Source organism: Oncorhynchus tshawytscha, unplaced genomic scaffold (genome assembly GCF_018296145.1).
Source record: "Oncorhynchus tshawytscha isolate Ot180627B unplaced genomic scaffold, Otsh_v2.0 Un_contig_5371_pilon_pilon, whole genome shotgun sequence".
In the NCBI taxonomy this organism is placed as follows: Eukaryota; Metazoa; Chordata; class Actinopteri; order Salmoniformes; family Salmonidae; genus Oncorhynchus; species Oncorhynchus tshawytscha.
In genome coordinates, this window is record NW_024608054.1 from 29,973 (window position 1) to 46,632 (window position 16,660).

At 46.2% G+C, this 16,660-nt stretch overlaps 1 protein-coding gene across 1 annotated transcript; it reads left to right on the forward strand.

Annotated features, from left to right (window-relative positions):
- The first annotated feature begins 3,307 nt into the window (after nucleotides 1-3,307).
- Nucleotides 3,308-16,578, forward strand: LOC121843245 (high affinity cAMP-specific and IBMX-insensitive 3',5'-cyclic phosphodiesterase 8B-like). The gene is made up of 2 exons (XM_042312816.1): nucleotides 3,308-3,467; nucleotides 16,200-16,578. Exons 1-2 carry the CDS (start codon nucleotides 3,441-3,443, stop codon nucleotides 16,410-16,412), a joined length of 240 nt encoding a protein of 79 aa, XP_042168750.1. The 5' UTR covers nucleotides 3,308-3,440; the 3' UTR covers nucleotides 16,413-16,578.
- Nucleotides 16,579-16,660: the final 82 nt, after the last annotated feature.

The window sequence follows — 16,660 nt, forward strand, 5'->3', positions numbered from 1 at the left end:
CTCCCTTTCTTTACTCTCTGTCTCTGTCTCTCTCTTGTCTTTCTGTCTGTCTCTGTCTCTGTCTCTCTCTCCGTATCTCTGTCTCTGTCTCTCTCTATCTCTGTCTCTCTCTCTCTCTCTCTGTCTCTCTCTCTCTCCCTTTCTTTACTCTCTGTCTCTGTCTCTCTCCTTTCTTTACTCTCTGTCTCTCTCCCTTTCTTTACTCTCTGTCTCTGTCTCTCTCTCTACTCTCTGTCTCTGTCTCTCTCCCTTTCTTTACTCTCTGTCTCTGTCTCTCTCTCCCTTTCTTTACTCTCTGTCTCTGTCTCTCTCCCTTTCTTTACTCTCTGTCTCTGTCTCTCTCTCCCTTTCTTTACTCTCTGTCTCTGTCTCTGTCCTCTCTCCTTTTTACTCTCTGTCTCTGTCTCTCTCCCTTTCTTTCTCTGTCTCTCTCTCCTTTCTTTACTCTCTGTCTCTGTCTCTCTCCTCCTTTCTTTACTCTCTGTCTCTCTCTCTCCCTTTCTTTACTCTCTGTCTCTGTCTCTCTCCCTCTCTCTTCTTTCTCTCTCTGTCTCTGTCTCTGTCTCTCTCCTTCTTACTCTCTGTCTCTGTCTCTCTCCCTTTCTTTACTCTCTGTCTCTGTCTCTCTCCCTTTCTTTACTCTCTGTCTCCCTCTCTGTCTCTGTCTCTCCCTTTCTTTGTCTCTCTCTGTCTCTGTCTCTCTCTCCTTTCTTTACTCTCTGTCTCTCTCCTTTCTTTACTCTCTGTCTCTGTCTCCCTTTCTTTACTCTCTGTCTCTGTCTCTCTCTTTCTTTCTCTCTGTCTCTCCCTCCCTTCTCTTTCTCTCTGTCTCTCTCTCCCTTTCTTTCTCTCTGTCTCTCCTCTCTCTCCCTTTCTTTACTCTCTGTCTCTGTCCTTTCTTTCTCTGTGTCTCTCCCTTTCTCTCTGTCTCTGTCTCTCTCCCTTTCTTTACTCTCTGTCTCTGTCTCTCTCCCTTTCTTTACTCTCTGTCTCTCTCCCTTTCTTTACTCTCTGTCTCTGTCTCTCTCCCTTTCTTTACTCTCTGTCTCTGTCTCTCTCCCTTTCTTTACTCTCTGTCTCTCTCTCCCTTTCTTTACTCTCTGTCTCTGTCTCTCTCCTTTCTTTACTCTCTGTCTCTGTCTCTCTCCTCTCTTCTCTCTCTCTCTCTCTCCTCTGTCTCTCTGTCTCTGTCTCTGTCTTTCTTTATCTCTGTCTCTGTCTCTCTTTCTTTACTCTCTGTCTCTGTCTCTCTCTATCTCTGTCTCTGTCTCTCTGTCTCTCTCTCTCTATCTCTGTCTCTGTCTCTCTCTCTTTCTTTCTCTCTGTCTCTGTCTCTCTCTCTCTCTCCTTTCTTTACTCTCTGTCTCTGTCTCTCTCCTCCCTTTCTTTACTCTCTGTCTCTCTCTCTATCTCTGTCTCTTCTTTTCTCTATCTCTGTCTCTGTCTCTCCCTTTCTTTACTCTCTCTCTGTCTCTGTCTCTATCTCTCTCTGTCTCTCTCTATCTCTGTCTCTGTCTCTTCTACTCTCTGTCTCTGTCTCTCTCTCTCCTTTCTTTACTCTCTGTCTCTGTCTCTCTCTCTCCTTTCTTTACTCTCTGTCTCTGTCTCTCTCTCTCTCTGTCTTTGTCTCTATCTCTGTCTCTGTCTCTCTCTCTCTCTCTCTGTCTCTGTCTCTCTCTCCCTTTCTTTACTCTCTGTCTCTGTCTCTCTCTCCCTTTCTTTACTCTCTGTCTCTGTCTCTCTCTCCCTTTCTTTACTCTCTGTCTCTCTGTCTCTCTCTCCCTTTCTTTACTCTCTGTCTCTGTCTCTCTCTCCCTTTCTCTGTCTCTGTCTCTATCTCTGTCTCTCTCTCCCTTTCTTTACTCTCTGTCTCTGTCTCTGTCTCTCTCTCTTTCTCTCTCCCTGTCTCTGTCTCTATCTCTGTCTCTCTCTCCCTTTCTTTTCTCTCTCTGTCTCTGTCTCTCTCTCCTTTCTTGTCTCTGTCTCTGTCTCTCTCTCCCTTTCTTCTCTGTCTCTCTCTCTCTCTCTGTCTCTGTCTCTCTCTCTCTCTCTCTCTCTCTCCTTTCTTTACTCTCTATCTCTGTCTCTCACTCTCTCTCTCTCTCTCTCTGTCTCTCTCTCTCTCTCTATCTCTGTCTCTCAACTCTCTCTCTCTCTCTCTCAATTCAATTCAATTCAAGGGCTTTATTGGCATGGGAAACATGTGTTAACATTGCCAAAGCAAGTGAGGTAGATGATATATAAAGTGAATATATAAAGTGAAATAAACAATAAAAATTAACAGTAAACATTACACATACTGAAGTTTCAAAACAATAAAGACATTACAAATGTCATATTATATATATATATATACAGTGTTTTAACAATGTACAAATGGTTAAAGGACACAAGATAAAATAAATAAGCATAAATATGGGTGTATTTACAATGGTGTTTGTTCTTCACTGGTTGCCCTTTTCTCGTGGCAACAGGTCACAAATCTTGCTGCTGTGATGCACATTGTGGTATTTCACCCAATAGATATGGGAGTTTATCAAAATTGGATTTGTTTTCGAATTCTTAGTGGATCTGTGTAATCTGAGGGAAATATGTCTCTCTAATATGGTCATACATTGGGCAGGAGGTTAGGAAGTGCAGCTCAGTTTCCACCTCATTTTGTGGGCAGTGAGCACATAGCCTGTCTTCTCTTGAGAGCCATGTCTGCCTACGGCGGCCTTTCTCAATAGCAAGGCTATGCTCACTGAGTCTGTACATAGTCAAAGCTTTCCTTAATTTTGGGTCAGTCAGAGTGGTCAGGTATTCTGCCACTGTGTACTCTCTGTTTAGGGCCAGATAGCATTCCAGATTTGCTCTTTTCAATGTGTCAAGTAATTATCCTTTGTTTTCTCATGATTTGGTTGGGTCTAATTGTGTTGCTGTCCTGGGGCTCCGTGGGGTGTGTTTGTGTTTGTGAACAGAGCCCCAGGACCAGCTCGCTTAGGGGACTCTTCTCCAGGTTCATCTCTCTGTAGGTGATGGCTTTGTTATGGAAGGTTTGGGAATCACTTCCTTTTAGGTGGTTGGAGAATTGAAATGCTCTTTTCTGGATTTTGATAATTAGCGAGAATCGGCCTAATTCTGCTCTGCAAGCATTATTTGGTGTTTTACGTTGTACACAGAGGATATTTTTGCAGAATTCAGCATGCAGTTACCTGTGGTGCTGATGTCTCTCTCTCTCTCTCTCTCTCTGTCTTTACTATCTCTCTCTCTGTCTTTACTCTCTCTCTCTCTCTCTTTAGTCTCTCTCTCATCAGAGTTTAAATTATTTATTTTTCTCTCTACATTACATTGAGGAGACTATGACATGTTTTGGGGCCTGTGCTGCGTAACTATTGTTTGTCTAACCATTCTCCTTCCTTTTGTTTCAGAACACATTTACCCAGGTGCAGTTTGGACCAATGAGGTTATACGAAGATCATCTTGAGGTACAGTTTCTATTGGTCCCTCTGTTGAATGTCCTGATCAGACTGAGAACTGAGCTACAGTTTGAGAACTATTATTGGTCCCTCTGTTGAATGTCCTGATCAGACTGAGAACTGAGGTACAGTTTCTATTGGTCCCTCTGTTGAATGTCCTGATCAGACTGAGAACTGAGGTACAGTTTCTATTGGTTCCTCTGTTGAATGTCCTGATCAGATTGGAAACGGTCAACTTTGTGATTTCCCCCAAAACAACAAGGCCTATAATCTCCCATTTGAAAATGATTGAGTGTCTTTAAGACAACAATCCCCCTTTCAAACATTCAAACTGAAGGAAAAAAACTGTTAATGGACCCTTTGTGTGTGGCGGACCCTGGTGTTGTCTAGGCAACAGAGCCAAACATCAACCACTATGGACATACTATAATGAACAATGCACGTTATATATGAGTGTGTGTGTGCCTGTGTGTGTGTGCCTGTGTGCCTGTGTGTGTGTGTGTGTGTGTGTGTGTGTGTGTGTGTGTGTGTGTGTGTGTGTGTGTGTGTGTGTGTGTGTGTGTGTGTGTGTGTGTGTGTGTGTGTGTGTGTGTGTGTGTGTGTGTGTGTGTGTGTGTGTGTGTGTGTGTGTGTGTGTGTGTGTGTGTGTGTGTGACTTCACCGCAAGGCCGACATTCTCTGACTGATGGTCAATGGCTCATTATACCACATCTCTCAAACACTCTGCTCTCTCCTTTGTCTAGTGTTAAACTATCCAGTAGTGAGGTGACGAGAGAGAGGGGGCAGAGAGAGCGAGGGGGTGAGGGGGATAATATAGAGAGAGGGATGAAGGGAGGAGAGAGAGATCCAGCGAGAGGGGGGAGGGGCGTCTGTGTGAGAAGGCATTTTTAAACTTTCACTGTAGGTGATTTTAGTTCCTGGAGTGCTTGTGTTTTTCTTAGAATGTTCATTGTTCCAGAACACTCAATAACAAATACCCAGTAACCTCTCCTCTAAGTGTTCAGAGTAATTAACCTCTCCTCTAAGTGTTCAGAGTAAGTAACCTCTCCTCTAAGTGTCCGGAGTAAGTAACCTCTCCTCTAAGTGTTCAGAGTAATTAACCTCTCCTCTAAGTGTTCAGAGTAATTAACCTCTCCTCTAAGTGTTCAGAGTAATTAACCTCTCCTCTAAGTGTTCAGAGTAATTAACCTCTCCTCTAAGTTTTCAGAGTAAGTAACCTCTCCTCTAAGTGTTCAGGGTAATTAACCTCTCCTCTAAGTGTCTAGAGTAATTAACCTCTCCTCTAAGTGTCTAGAGTAATTAACCTCTCCTCTAAGTGTCCGGTAAGTAACCTCTCCTCTAAGTGTTCAGAGTAATTAACCTCTCCTCTAAGTGTCCAGAGTAATTAACCTCTCCTCTAAGTGTCCGGAGTAAGTAACCTCTCCTCTAATTGTTCACAGGAAGTAACCTCTCCTCTAAGTCTTCGGGGTAATTAACCTCTCCTCTAAGTGTTCAGAGTGAGTAACCTCTCCGCTAAGTGTCCGGAGTAAGTAATCTCTCCTCTAATTGTTCACAGGAAGTAACCTCTCCTCTAAGTCTTCGGGGTAATTAACCTCTCCTCTAAGTGTTCAGAGTGAGTAATCTCTCCGCTAAGTGTCCGGAGTAAGTAATCTCTCCTCTAAGTGTTCAGAGTAATTAACCTCTCTTCTAAGTGTTCAGAGTAATTAACCTCTCCTCTAAGTGTTCAGAGTAAGTAACTACTCCTCTAAGTGTTCAGAGTAATTAACCTCTCCTCTAAGTGTCTGGAGTAATTAACCTCTCCTCTAAGTGTTCAGAGTAATTAACCTCTCATCTAAGTGTCCGGAGTAAGACGTGTGTCGTGTTCACAACTACTGTAAGTGTGTGTCCCAAATGGCTCCCTATTACCTGCAGTACATACTGTATATAAGGAATAGGGTGCTTTTTTGGGACCCAGACGTTGCTGAAGCAGGTTGATTTGATGCATCCCATAGTATTGACTCACACTATTTGCGATAGTTTATACTATAGAGACCCTTTGTCAGCACAGACACAATACCCCATGTAATATGTTTAGCCTTAGTGTGTGAGACGTGTCTTTGTTGACCTGATTAGGGGAGGTGCTGGCTAGCAGAGTAGAACACCTGGTTAGAGGAGGTGCTGGCTAGCAGAGTAGAACACCTGGTTAGGGGAGGTGCTGGCTAGCAGAGTAGAACACCTGGTTAGGGGAGGTGCTGGCTAGCAGAGTAGAACACCTGGTTAGGGGAGGTGCTGGCTAGCAGAGTAGAACACCTGGTTAGGGGAGGTGCTGGCTAGCAGAGTAGAACACCTGGTTAGGGGAGGTGCTGGCTAGCAGAGTAGAACACCTGGTTAGGGGAGGTGCTGGCTAGCAGAGTAGAACACCTGGTTAGGGGAGGTGCTGGCTAGCAGAGTAGAACACCTGGTTAGGGAGGTGCTGGCTAGCAGAGTAGAACACCTGGTTAGGGGAGGTGCTGGCTAGCAGAGTAGAACACCTGTGCTTAGCAGAGTAGAACACCTGGTTAGGGGAGGTGCTGGATAGCAGAGTAGAACACCTGGTTAGAGGAGGTGCTGGCTAGCAGAGTAGAACACCTGGTTAGGGGAGGTGCTGGCTAGCAGAGTAGAACACCTGGTTAGGGGAGGTGCTGGCTAGCAGAGTAGAACACCTGGTTAGGGAGGTGCTGGCTAGCAGAGTAGAACACCTGGTTAGGGGAGGTGCTGGCTAGCAGAGTAGAACACCTGGTTAGGGGAGGTGCTGGCTAGCAGAGTAGAACACCTGGTTAGGGGGAGGTGCTGGCTAGCAGAGTAGAACACCTGGTTAGGGGAGGTGCTGGCTAGCAGAGTAGAACACCTGGTTAGGGGAGGTGCTGGCTAGCAGAGTAGAACACCTGGTTAGGGGAGGTGCTGGCTAGCAGAGTAGAACACCTGGTTAGGGGAGGTGCTGGCTAGCAGTAGAACACCTGGTTAGGGGAGGTGCTGGCTAGCAGAGTAGAACACCTGGTTAGGGGAGGTGCTGGCTAGCAGAGTAGAACACCTGGTTAGGGGAGGTGCTGGCTAGCAGAGTAGAACACCTGGTTAGGGGAGGTGCTGGCTAGCAGAGTAGAACACCTGGTTAGGGGAGGTGCTGGCTAGCAGAACAGTAGAACACCTGGTTAGGGGAGGTGCTGGCTAGCAGAGTAGAACACCTGGTTAGGGGAGGTGCTGGCTAGCAGAGTAGAACACCTGGTTAGAGGAGGTGCTGGCTAGCAGAGTAGAACACCTGGTTAGGGGAGGTGCTGGCTAGCAGAGTAGAACACCTGGTTAGGGGAGGTGCTGGCTAGCAGAGTAGAACACCTGGTTAGGGGAGGTGCTGGCTAGCAGAGTAGAACACCTGGTTAGGGAGGTGCTGGCTAGCAGAGTAGAACACCTGGTTAGGGGAGGTGCTGGCTAGCAGAGTAGAACACCTGGTTAGGGGAGGTGCTGGCTAGCAGAGTAGAACACCTGGTTAGGGGAGGTACTGGCTAGCAGAGTAGAACACCTGGTTAGGGAAGGTGCTGGCTAGCAGAGTAGAACACCTGGTTAGAGGAGGTGCTGGCTAGCAGAGTAGAACACCTGGTTAGGGGAGGTGCTGGCTAGCAGAGTAGAACACCTGGTTAGGGGAGGTGCTGGCTAGCAGAGTAGAACACCTGGTTAGGGGAGGTGCTGGGCTAGCTGAGTAGAACACCTGGTTAGAGGAGGTGCTGGCTAGCAGAGTAGAACACCTGGTTAGGGGAGGTGCTGGCTAGCAGAGTAGAACACCTGGTTAGAGGAGGTACTGGCTAGCAGAGTAGAACACCTGGTTAGGGAGGTGCTGGCTAGCAGAGTAGAACACTTCCTAGAAAAGAAGAGCCTCACACTCTGTTGAATCTACCAGAAGGAGAAGATATTTCTAGTTTGGAGTAGAAGTCCACTTTCTCTCACTCTTACTCACTCTCTCTCCCCTCCTTTCCCTCTCGATGTCTCTCTCCCTCACTCTCTCTCCCCTTCTATCCCTCTCTCCCTCACTCTCTCTCCCCTTCTATCCCTCTCGATGTCTCTCTCCCTCTCTCTCCCCTTCTATCCCTCTCGATGTCTCTCTCCCTCACTCTCTCTCCCCTTCTATCCCTCTCTCCCTCACTCTCTCTCCCCTTCTATCCCTCTCGATGTCTCTCTCCCTCACTCTCTCTCCCCTTCTATCCCTCTCTCCCTCACTCTCTCTCCCCTTCTATCCCTCTCGATGTCTCTCTCCCTCACTCTCTCTCCCCTTCTATCCCTCTCGATGTCTCTCTCCCTCACTCTCCCCTTCTATCCCTCTCGATGTCTCTCTCTGAATAAAACGGAATTAAACCAAATGAAAACATTTATTGAACTGTGTAGGAAATCAGCTAAATGTATTGAACGTATTAGAGAACTCATTGATTTGACCAAGTAAACTATAAGACAAGCAAAATGTATCAGTGATTCGTATTTCCCTGCAACTTTCTGAAATGGCACAGGAATGCCCCTGTGTGTGTGTGTGTGTGTGTGTGTGTGTGTGTGTGTGTGTGTGTGTGTGTGTGTGTGTGTGTGTGTGTGTGTGTGTGTGTGTGTGTGTGTGTGTGTGTGTGTGTGTGTGTGTGTGTGTATGTGTATGTGTATGTGTGTGTGTGTCATTTTCATCGGGTCTCAGGGAGGACTTTAGCAGTACGTACGGTCTGACTGGTCTGTGGTATAAACACAGGGCTGTGCCAGATCCAGTGAACTACTACAGGAAGTCTGAATCACAGAGGAGGGCACGTCTAACTGTTTTCCTGTTGTTTTCCAGCATTAGGTACATCTCTGTCACTGCTACAGGTGCAACATTATAGTCCCTGTCATTAAATTACAGAATAATTTTTATATTTATTAGAATGAGTTGTTTAGACCAACGTAAAACAACAATGACAATAAACAGAAAGAAGTGTCGTTATCCAACCAACAACAGCCTTCATCAGTTGTCTACAACGTTTACAGCCTGCTGTATGGAGAGTTTACAGCCTGCTGTATGGAGAGTTTACAGGCTGCTGTATGGACTGCCTGCTGTATGGAGAGTTTACAGGCTGCTGTATGGACTGCCTGCTGTATGGACAGTTTACAGCCTGCTGTATGGACAGCCTGCTGTATGGACAGTTTACAGCCTGCTGTATGGACAGTTTACAGCCTGCTGTATGGACAGTTTACAGCCTGCTGTATGGAGAGTTTACAGGCTGCTGTATGGACAGTTTACAGCCTGCTGTATGGACTGCCTGCTGTATGGGCAGTTTACAGCCTGCTGTATGGACAGTTTACAGCCTGCTGTATGGACTGCCTGCTGTATGGACAGTTTACAGCCTGCTGTATGGGCAGTTTACAGCCTGCTGTATGGACAGTTTACTGCCTGCTGTATGGACAGTTTACTGCCTGCTGTATGGACAGTTTACAGCCTGCTGTATGGACAGTTTACTGCCTGCTGTATGGACAGTTTACAGCCTGCTGTATGGACAGTTTACAGCCTGCTGTATGGACAGTTTACTGCCTGCTGTATGGACAGTTTACAGCCTGCTGTATGGACAGTTTACAGCCTGCTGTATGGACAGTTTACAGCCTGCTGTATGGACAGTTTACAGCCTGCTGTATGGACAGTTTACAGCCTGCTGTATGGATAGTTTACAGCCTGCTGTATGGGACAGTTTACAGCCTGCTGTATGGACAGTTTACTGCCTGCTGTATGGACAGTTTACAGCCTGCTGTATGGGCAGTTTACAGGCTGCTGTGTGGACAGTTTACAGCCTGCTGTATGGAGAGTTTACAGCCTGCTGTATGGACAGTTTACAGCCTGCTGTATGGACAGTTTACAGCCTGCTGTATGGACTGTCTGCTGTATGGACAGTTTACAGCCTGCTGTATGGACAGTTTACAGCCTGCTGTATGGACAGTTTACAGCCTGCTGTATGGACAGTTTACAGCCTGCTGTATGGACAGTTTACAGCCTGCTGTATGGACAGTTTACAGGCTGCTGTATGGACTGTCTGCTGTATGGACAGTTTACAGGCTGCTGTATGGACTGTCTGCTGTATGGGCAGTTTACAGCCTGCTGTATGGACAGTTTACAGCCTGCTGTATGGGCAGTTTACAGCCTGCTGTATGGAGAGTTTACAGCCTGCTGTATGGACTGCCTGCTGTATGGACAGTTTACAGCCTGCTGTATGGACAGTTTACAGCCTGCTGTATGGACAGTTTACAGCCTGCTGTATGGACAGTTTACAGCCTGCTGTATGGGCAGTTTACAGCCTGCTGTATGGACAGTTTACAGCCTGCTGTATGGAGAGTTTACAGCCTGCTGTGTGGACAGTTTACAGCCTGCTGTGTGGACAGTTTACAGCCTGCTGTGTGGACAGTTTACAGCCTGCTGTGTGGACAGTTTACAGCCTGCTGTATGGACAGTTTACAGCCTGCTGTATGGACAGCCTGCTGTATGGACTGTCTGCTGTATGGACAGTTTACAGCCTGCTGTGTGGACAGTTTACAGCCTGCTGTATGGGCAGTTTACAGCCTGCTGTATGGACTGTTTACAGCCTGCTGTATGGACTGTTTACAGCCTGCTGTATGGACTGTTTACAGCCTGCTGTATGGACAGTTTACCGGCTGCTGTATGGACAGGACAAGTAGTAGATTTCCCATGATTGCCTTCTGAATAGGTTTATTAGCAGGTTATCTTGTGTTGTGCGGTAAGATTTCACATCTATCTGAATAGGTTTGTTTGCATAGTACCTTATCAGTGTGTTGTAGAGTAAGGTTACCCATGAATGGGTGTGTTTGCAGACATCTTAAGTTAGACACAGTAAGACGATTTTTTCACTCTTATCTGAATGGGTGTGTTTGTAAGCCCAATAAGTAGCTTACCCACCACTATCTACACTAGCCATCTATCTGAATGTGTGTGTTAGCAGTAGCTAAGTAGTTTACCCACCACTATCTACACTAGCCATCTATCTGAATGTGTGTGTTAGCAGTAGCTAAGTAGCTTAGCCTTATCTACAGTTAGGCTAGTGGGTGTGTTAGCAGTAGCTTTACCTTATCTACAGTTAGGCTAGTGGGTGTGTTAGCAGTAGCTTTTACCTTATCTACAGTTAGGCTAGTGGGTGTGTTAGCAGTAGCTTTACCTTATCTACAGTTAGGCTAGTGGGTGTGTTAGCAGTAGCTTTACCTTATCTACAGTTAGGCTAGTGTGTGTGTTAGCAGTAGCTTTACCTTATCTACAGTTAGGCTAGTGAGTGTGTTAGCAGTAGTTTCAGTGAATAGTAGTTCCCATCCCGAATGGGTTTACAGTGAATAGTAGCTTTCCCATCACTACTGTGAATGGGTTTATTTGCAGAATAGTAGCTTTCCCACCCTGGCTACTGTGAACTGCTGTTAGCAGAATAGTAGCTTTCCCACCCCGTCTACTGTGAACTGGTGTTATCAGAATAGTAGCTTTCCCACCCGTCCGTCTGGTGTTATCAGTGAACTGCTGTTAGCAGAATAGTAGCTTTCCCACCCCGTCTACTGTGAACTGGTGTTATCAGAATAGTAGCTTTCCCACCTCGTCTACTGTGAACTGCTGTTAGCAGAATAGTAGCTTTCCCACCCCGTCTACTGTGAACTGGTGTTATCAGAATAGTAGCTTTCCCACCCCGTCTACTGTGAACTGCTGTTAGCAGAATAGTAGCTTTCCCACCCCGTCTACTGTGAACTGCTGTTAGCAGAATAGTAGCTTTCCCACCTCGTCTACTGTGAACGGGTGTTATCAGAATAGCTTAAGTCATACAGCAAGAAGGTTTCCCATGTCTGAATAGCTGTGTTAGCAGTAATTAACTTTCCTACCGCTGTCTGTCTGTCTGTCTGTCTGTAGGCAGTCTGTCTGTCTGTCTGCAGTCTACCTGAGAGGACCTGGCCTGGGCCCACAGAACATAACCTATATCTAATCCTCCTGTCTGCCTGCATGGCTCTGCAGGAATGTTGACTTTTCTAACAACATGCCACTGTGGAATTGTCATCTAATTCCAGACAGCATTCCTGCCTCCATAGCTGCCTCCATCGCTCTGCGATGATGCATCTACTACTCGGGATATGTATGCTGCCTGTAATGACAAGGGGTGTGAAGATAAGTGGATTATGGTTTGTGTTAGCGCTAAACTAGGCTAGCAGGACCTACAGTAAGTGGATATTATTTGTGTTGCTAGGCTAGCAGGACCTACGTGGAATGTAGTTTGTGTTAGCGGCGCTCTGCTAGGCAAGGCTAGGCTATCTGGACCTAAGTTGAATATGGTTTGTGTTAGGCTAAACTACATGGTTTGTGTTAGGCTAAGCTAGGCTAGCTGGACCTAAGCGGAATGTGATTTGTGTTAGCCTAGGCTACGTAGCTGGGCCTTGGTGGAATATGGTTTGAGTTAGGCTAGTTTAAGCTAGGCTAGCTAGACCTAAGTAGAAAGTGATTTGTGTTAGCGCTGGGCTAGGTAAGGCCAGAGAGGAAGAGGTTGAAGCGAGAAGGTTTACTCAATGAGAGTGTCGAATTTGGTCAACAAAAAATGTAATTGCTAGTTTGCAACGTAATGTTTATTTGATCTAATAGATGTTACGTAATGGTTTGGTTGTTACGGGTGCACTGATATAAGTGGACGCATGTGGTATTTCTCAAACTTTGAAAAAAATAACTCGATATCGGAGTTGTGCTTGCTGTTCACACGCGTATCCAACCTCTCATTGGCTAGAATGGTTCCACCTGATTTTGCCTCCTTCCTCCTGCCTTCCATTTTGGAAGACATGTATTTCTATTGTTACAGCGGTCACTCGGCTATCTTGTCAATATAATAGATTATCTTTGGTAAGGCTAGGCAAACTGGGCCTTTCTAAATGGAATATGGTTCAAATAAATGTTATGCTAGGCTAGCTAGCTAGCTGGGCCTTCTTGGAGCCCTGGTAAGAGTAGGATGCATTTCCCCCACTAATGATTACGGTTAGGATTGGGAAGCTGAAGCTGATGGTAGATCTGTGCGTAGGGGAAACCCCTGTGTGCTCTGATGTGGCCTGATTTGGTCTGAGAGGAGACTGGATGAGGTGAAGGGTTAGTGTGACTAAAGCCAGACAATTCATCTGGATGAATCAGCAAATCCCGCCATCCCAACTACGCACGCAGATTTAGTCTAGTCTTAGTCCTTTTGTCTTAAATATCCTTATGTCTTAGGCACATTTTTGTCTCCTGAATAATGATTTACTCTAGTTATTGTCAAAATGACGAAAACAGTGGGGACATTTTAGTCAACTAAATGCCTTGTCTTTTGTCTTTCTTTCTCTGTCGGTCTGTCCTTGACTGTCTGTCGGTCTGTCCTTGACTGTCTGTCTGCCCTTAACTGTCTGTCGGTCTTTCCGAATCGAATCCAAAGTCTCCTGTGCTCGAGTCGATGCCTGAGTTATAAATGGTTGAGTCACGAGTCCCTATGGCTGAAGTCCAAGTCCCAGTGCTCGAGTCCTGGTCCAAGTGCTCAAGTCTGAGTCAGTGGGTCCCCATTAACTCAAAATAAAGTTATTTACCCAGTCAGATATAGAGGAGTTATTAACCCAGTCAGATATAGAGGAGTTATTAACCCAGTCAGATATAGAGGAGTTATTAACCCAGTCAGATATAGAGGAGTTATTAACCCAGTCAGATATAGAGGAGTTATTAACCCAGTCAGATATAGAGGAGTTATTAACCCAGTCAGAGGAGTTATTAACCCAGTCAGATATAGTGTTACCATGGCTACACTCAGTAGGCTACTGGTAATGTTACCATGGCTACACTCAGTAGGCTACTGGTAATGTTACCATGGCTACACTCAGTAGGCTACTGGTAATGTTACCATGGCTACACTCAGTAGGCTACTGGTAATGTTACCATGGCTACACTCAGTAGGCTACTGGTAATGTTACCATGGCTACACTCAGTAGGCTACTGGTAATGTTACCATGGCTACACTCAGTAGGCTACTGGTAATGTTACCATGGCTACACTCAGTAGGCTACTGGTAATGTTACCATGGCTACACTCAGTAGGCTACTGGTAATGTTACCATGGCTACACTCAGTAGGCTACTGGTAATGTTTCCATGGCTACACTCAGTAGGCTACTGGTAATGTTACCATGGCTACACTCAGTAGGCTACTGGTAATGTTTCCAAGGCTACACTCAGTAGGCTACTGGTAATGTTACCATGGCTACACTCAGTAGGCTACTGGTAATGTTACCATGGCTACACTCAGTAGGCTACTGGTAATGTTTCCAAGGCCAAGTTGTAAAACTTTCTCGAACGTTGTAGATAGAAATTCCTTGAATAGAGCCGTTGTTATTCCTTATTCAACATGTCAGATCGGCATGTTTATTCTTCATAGCATATTTCTATCTAAACGTTGCGTCCAACTGAACACACCCCAGGTTGTTAGCTATAGCTAGTTAATGAGGTAACATGACTGAACAAGGTTTTAGCCTAAAGAAATGAACTATAGAAAGAAAGAAAAACGTAGCGGCGGCTCGAATCAAGACGTTTTCTCTGAGGAAAAGAAGGAGACTTGGCTACGTTGGCTAAGGATCCTGTATATGAAAATGCAGAGGGAAAACTGGGAGGGCTAGACTAGACTATAATTTCAGACAGCCTACTTTTCTATAACCTATTCAAGGGAGAGAAAAACATAGCTAGATTGTTGTTTTACTATTAAACTCAATGCTGCTATTGTTTTTAATTTCCTGAAGCAGCTCAGACAAAGGGTAGCTAACTAGAAGGCTGGTGATGACTAGTTATTAGCTAAAAGGTGAACTAAGAAAGTCGCCTGCGAGATGGGTATAATCGGAGGCGGAGCCAGTCTGCCTGTCTTCCCACACTCATCTCTTTCTCCCTGCAGCTCACCAGCTGAGTCTGTGTGTGCTGGGTTTGATGCATCCTTCCCACTGCTGAACTATAGCTGCGCTTTGCATCTGTCCTGATAATATTAATTGTGCTTATTACTAAAAAGCTTTCAATCTTTTCAAAAACTGTTATCCAGTCCACTTAGTAATTACATTTTAGTCACAAAGATAATTCTGTCTTGTTTTAGTGAACTGAAATGAAAAATCATTTTTGTAAAAATGTTCTTGGACTATTTTCTCTGTTATAGTCTCATCAATTGCCACTGAAAAATAGGTGTTTGATAAATATTTGGCCTCCTAGATCCTGTCCTCCTAGCTCCTGTCCTCCTAGCTCCTGTCCTCCTAGCTCCTGTCCTCCTAGCTCCTGTCCTCCTAGCTCCTGGCCTCCTAGCTCCTGGCCTGCTAGCTCCTGGCCTCCTAGCTCCTGGCCTCCTAGCTCCTGTCCTCCTAGCTCCTGGCCTCCTAGCTCCTGGCCTCCTAGCTCCTGGCCTCCTAGCCTCCTAGCTCATGTCCTCCTAGCTCCTGGCCTCCTAGCTCCTGGCCTCCTAGCTCCTGGCCTCCTAGCTCCTGTCCTCCTAGCTCCTGGCCTCCTAGCTCCTGGCCTCCTAGCTCCTGGCCTCCTAGCCTCCTAGCTCATGTCCTCCTAGCTCCTGGCCTCCTGTCCTCCTAGCTCCTGGCCTCCTAGCTCCCGGCCTCCTAGCTCCTGGCCTCCTGTCCTCCTAGCTCCTAGCCTCCTAGCTCCTGGCCTCCTAGCTCCTGTCCTCCTAGCTCCTGTCCTCCTAGCTCCTGGCCTCCTAGCTCCTGGCCTCCTAGCTCCTGTCCTCCTAGCTCCTGTCCTCCTAGCTCCTGTCCTCCTAGCTCCTGGCCTCCTAGCTCCTGGCCTCCTAGCTCCTGGCCTCCTAGCTCCTGTCCTCCTAGCTCCTGGCCTCCTAGCTCCTGGCCTCCTAGCTCCTGGCCTCCTAGCCTCCTAGCTCATGTCCTCCTAGCTCCTGGCCTCCTGTCCTCCTAGCTCCTGGCCTCCTGGACTTTAAGTGAACAGAGAGACGTCTTTGTACCTTTAACTCAATTTTGCAGTTGTGATGCAAACCGTGAGCCTGCTGAACAAACTTCCCATTCTGTACATTGATTGTGTCTCCTGCCAACTGGTCCACGATGACGTCTGTTAGGCCCAGTGACTCATCTAGCTACCTGCCTTCTCTCTCTCTCTCTGTGTGTGTGTGTGTGTGTGTGTGTGTGTGTGTGTGTGTGTGTGTGCGCGCGCCGCAGCGAAACCTAGATGCCGCTTAAAAGCCATGGATTAACGCAAGCCAGGGGTTATGTGAAAGTATGCTGCTTGGGTAGGAGGGTGTATGTGTACACTCACTGACTGTGTGTGGTTGTGTGTGCGCACAGTGTCTCCCCTTACAGGTACAGTTAGTATTTCACCTTTAACCTTTAACCTCTCCCCTTACAGGTACAGTTAGTATTTAACCTTTAACCTTTAACCTCTCCCCTTACAGGTACAGTTAGTATTTCACCTTTAACCTTTAACCTCTCCCCTTACAGGTACTGTTAGTATTTGACCTTTAACCCCTAACCTCTCGCCTTACAGGTACAGTTAGTATTTCACCTTTAACCTTTAACCTCTCCCCTTACATGTACTGTTAGTATTTGACATTTAACCTCTCCCCTTACAGATACAGTTACTATTTGACCTTTAACCCCTAACCTCTCCCCTTACAGGTACAGTTAATCTTTGACCTATAACCCCTAACCTCTCCCATTACAGGTACTGTTAGTATTTGACCTTTAACCTCCAACCTCTCCCCTTACAGGTACTGTTAGTATTTGCCAAAGAGGACAGCCAGAATAATGGGTTCTGCTGGGCGTGTGAGAAGGCCAACTTCAGGTGTAACGTGGCGAGGACGCCAGAGGCAGCGCTGGAGTGTTTCCAGGAAAAGCACCACGACCTCGTCATCATCGACCACAGACATTCCAGATACTTCGACGCTGAATCACTATGCCGGTACGTTATATCAGTAGGTTAGGTATATGCTGGTACGTTATATCAGTAGGTTAGGTATATGCTGGTACGTTATATCAGTAGGTTAGGTATATGCTGGTACGTTATATCAGTAGGTTAGGTATATGCTGGTACGTTATATCAGTAGGTTAGGTATATGCTGGTACGTTATATCAGTAGGTTAGGTATATGCTGGTTATACAGTAGGTTTATATCAGTAGGTTAGGTATATGCTGGTACATTACGTTATATCAGTAGGTTAGGTATATGCTG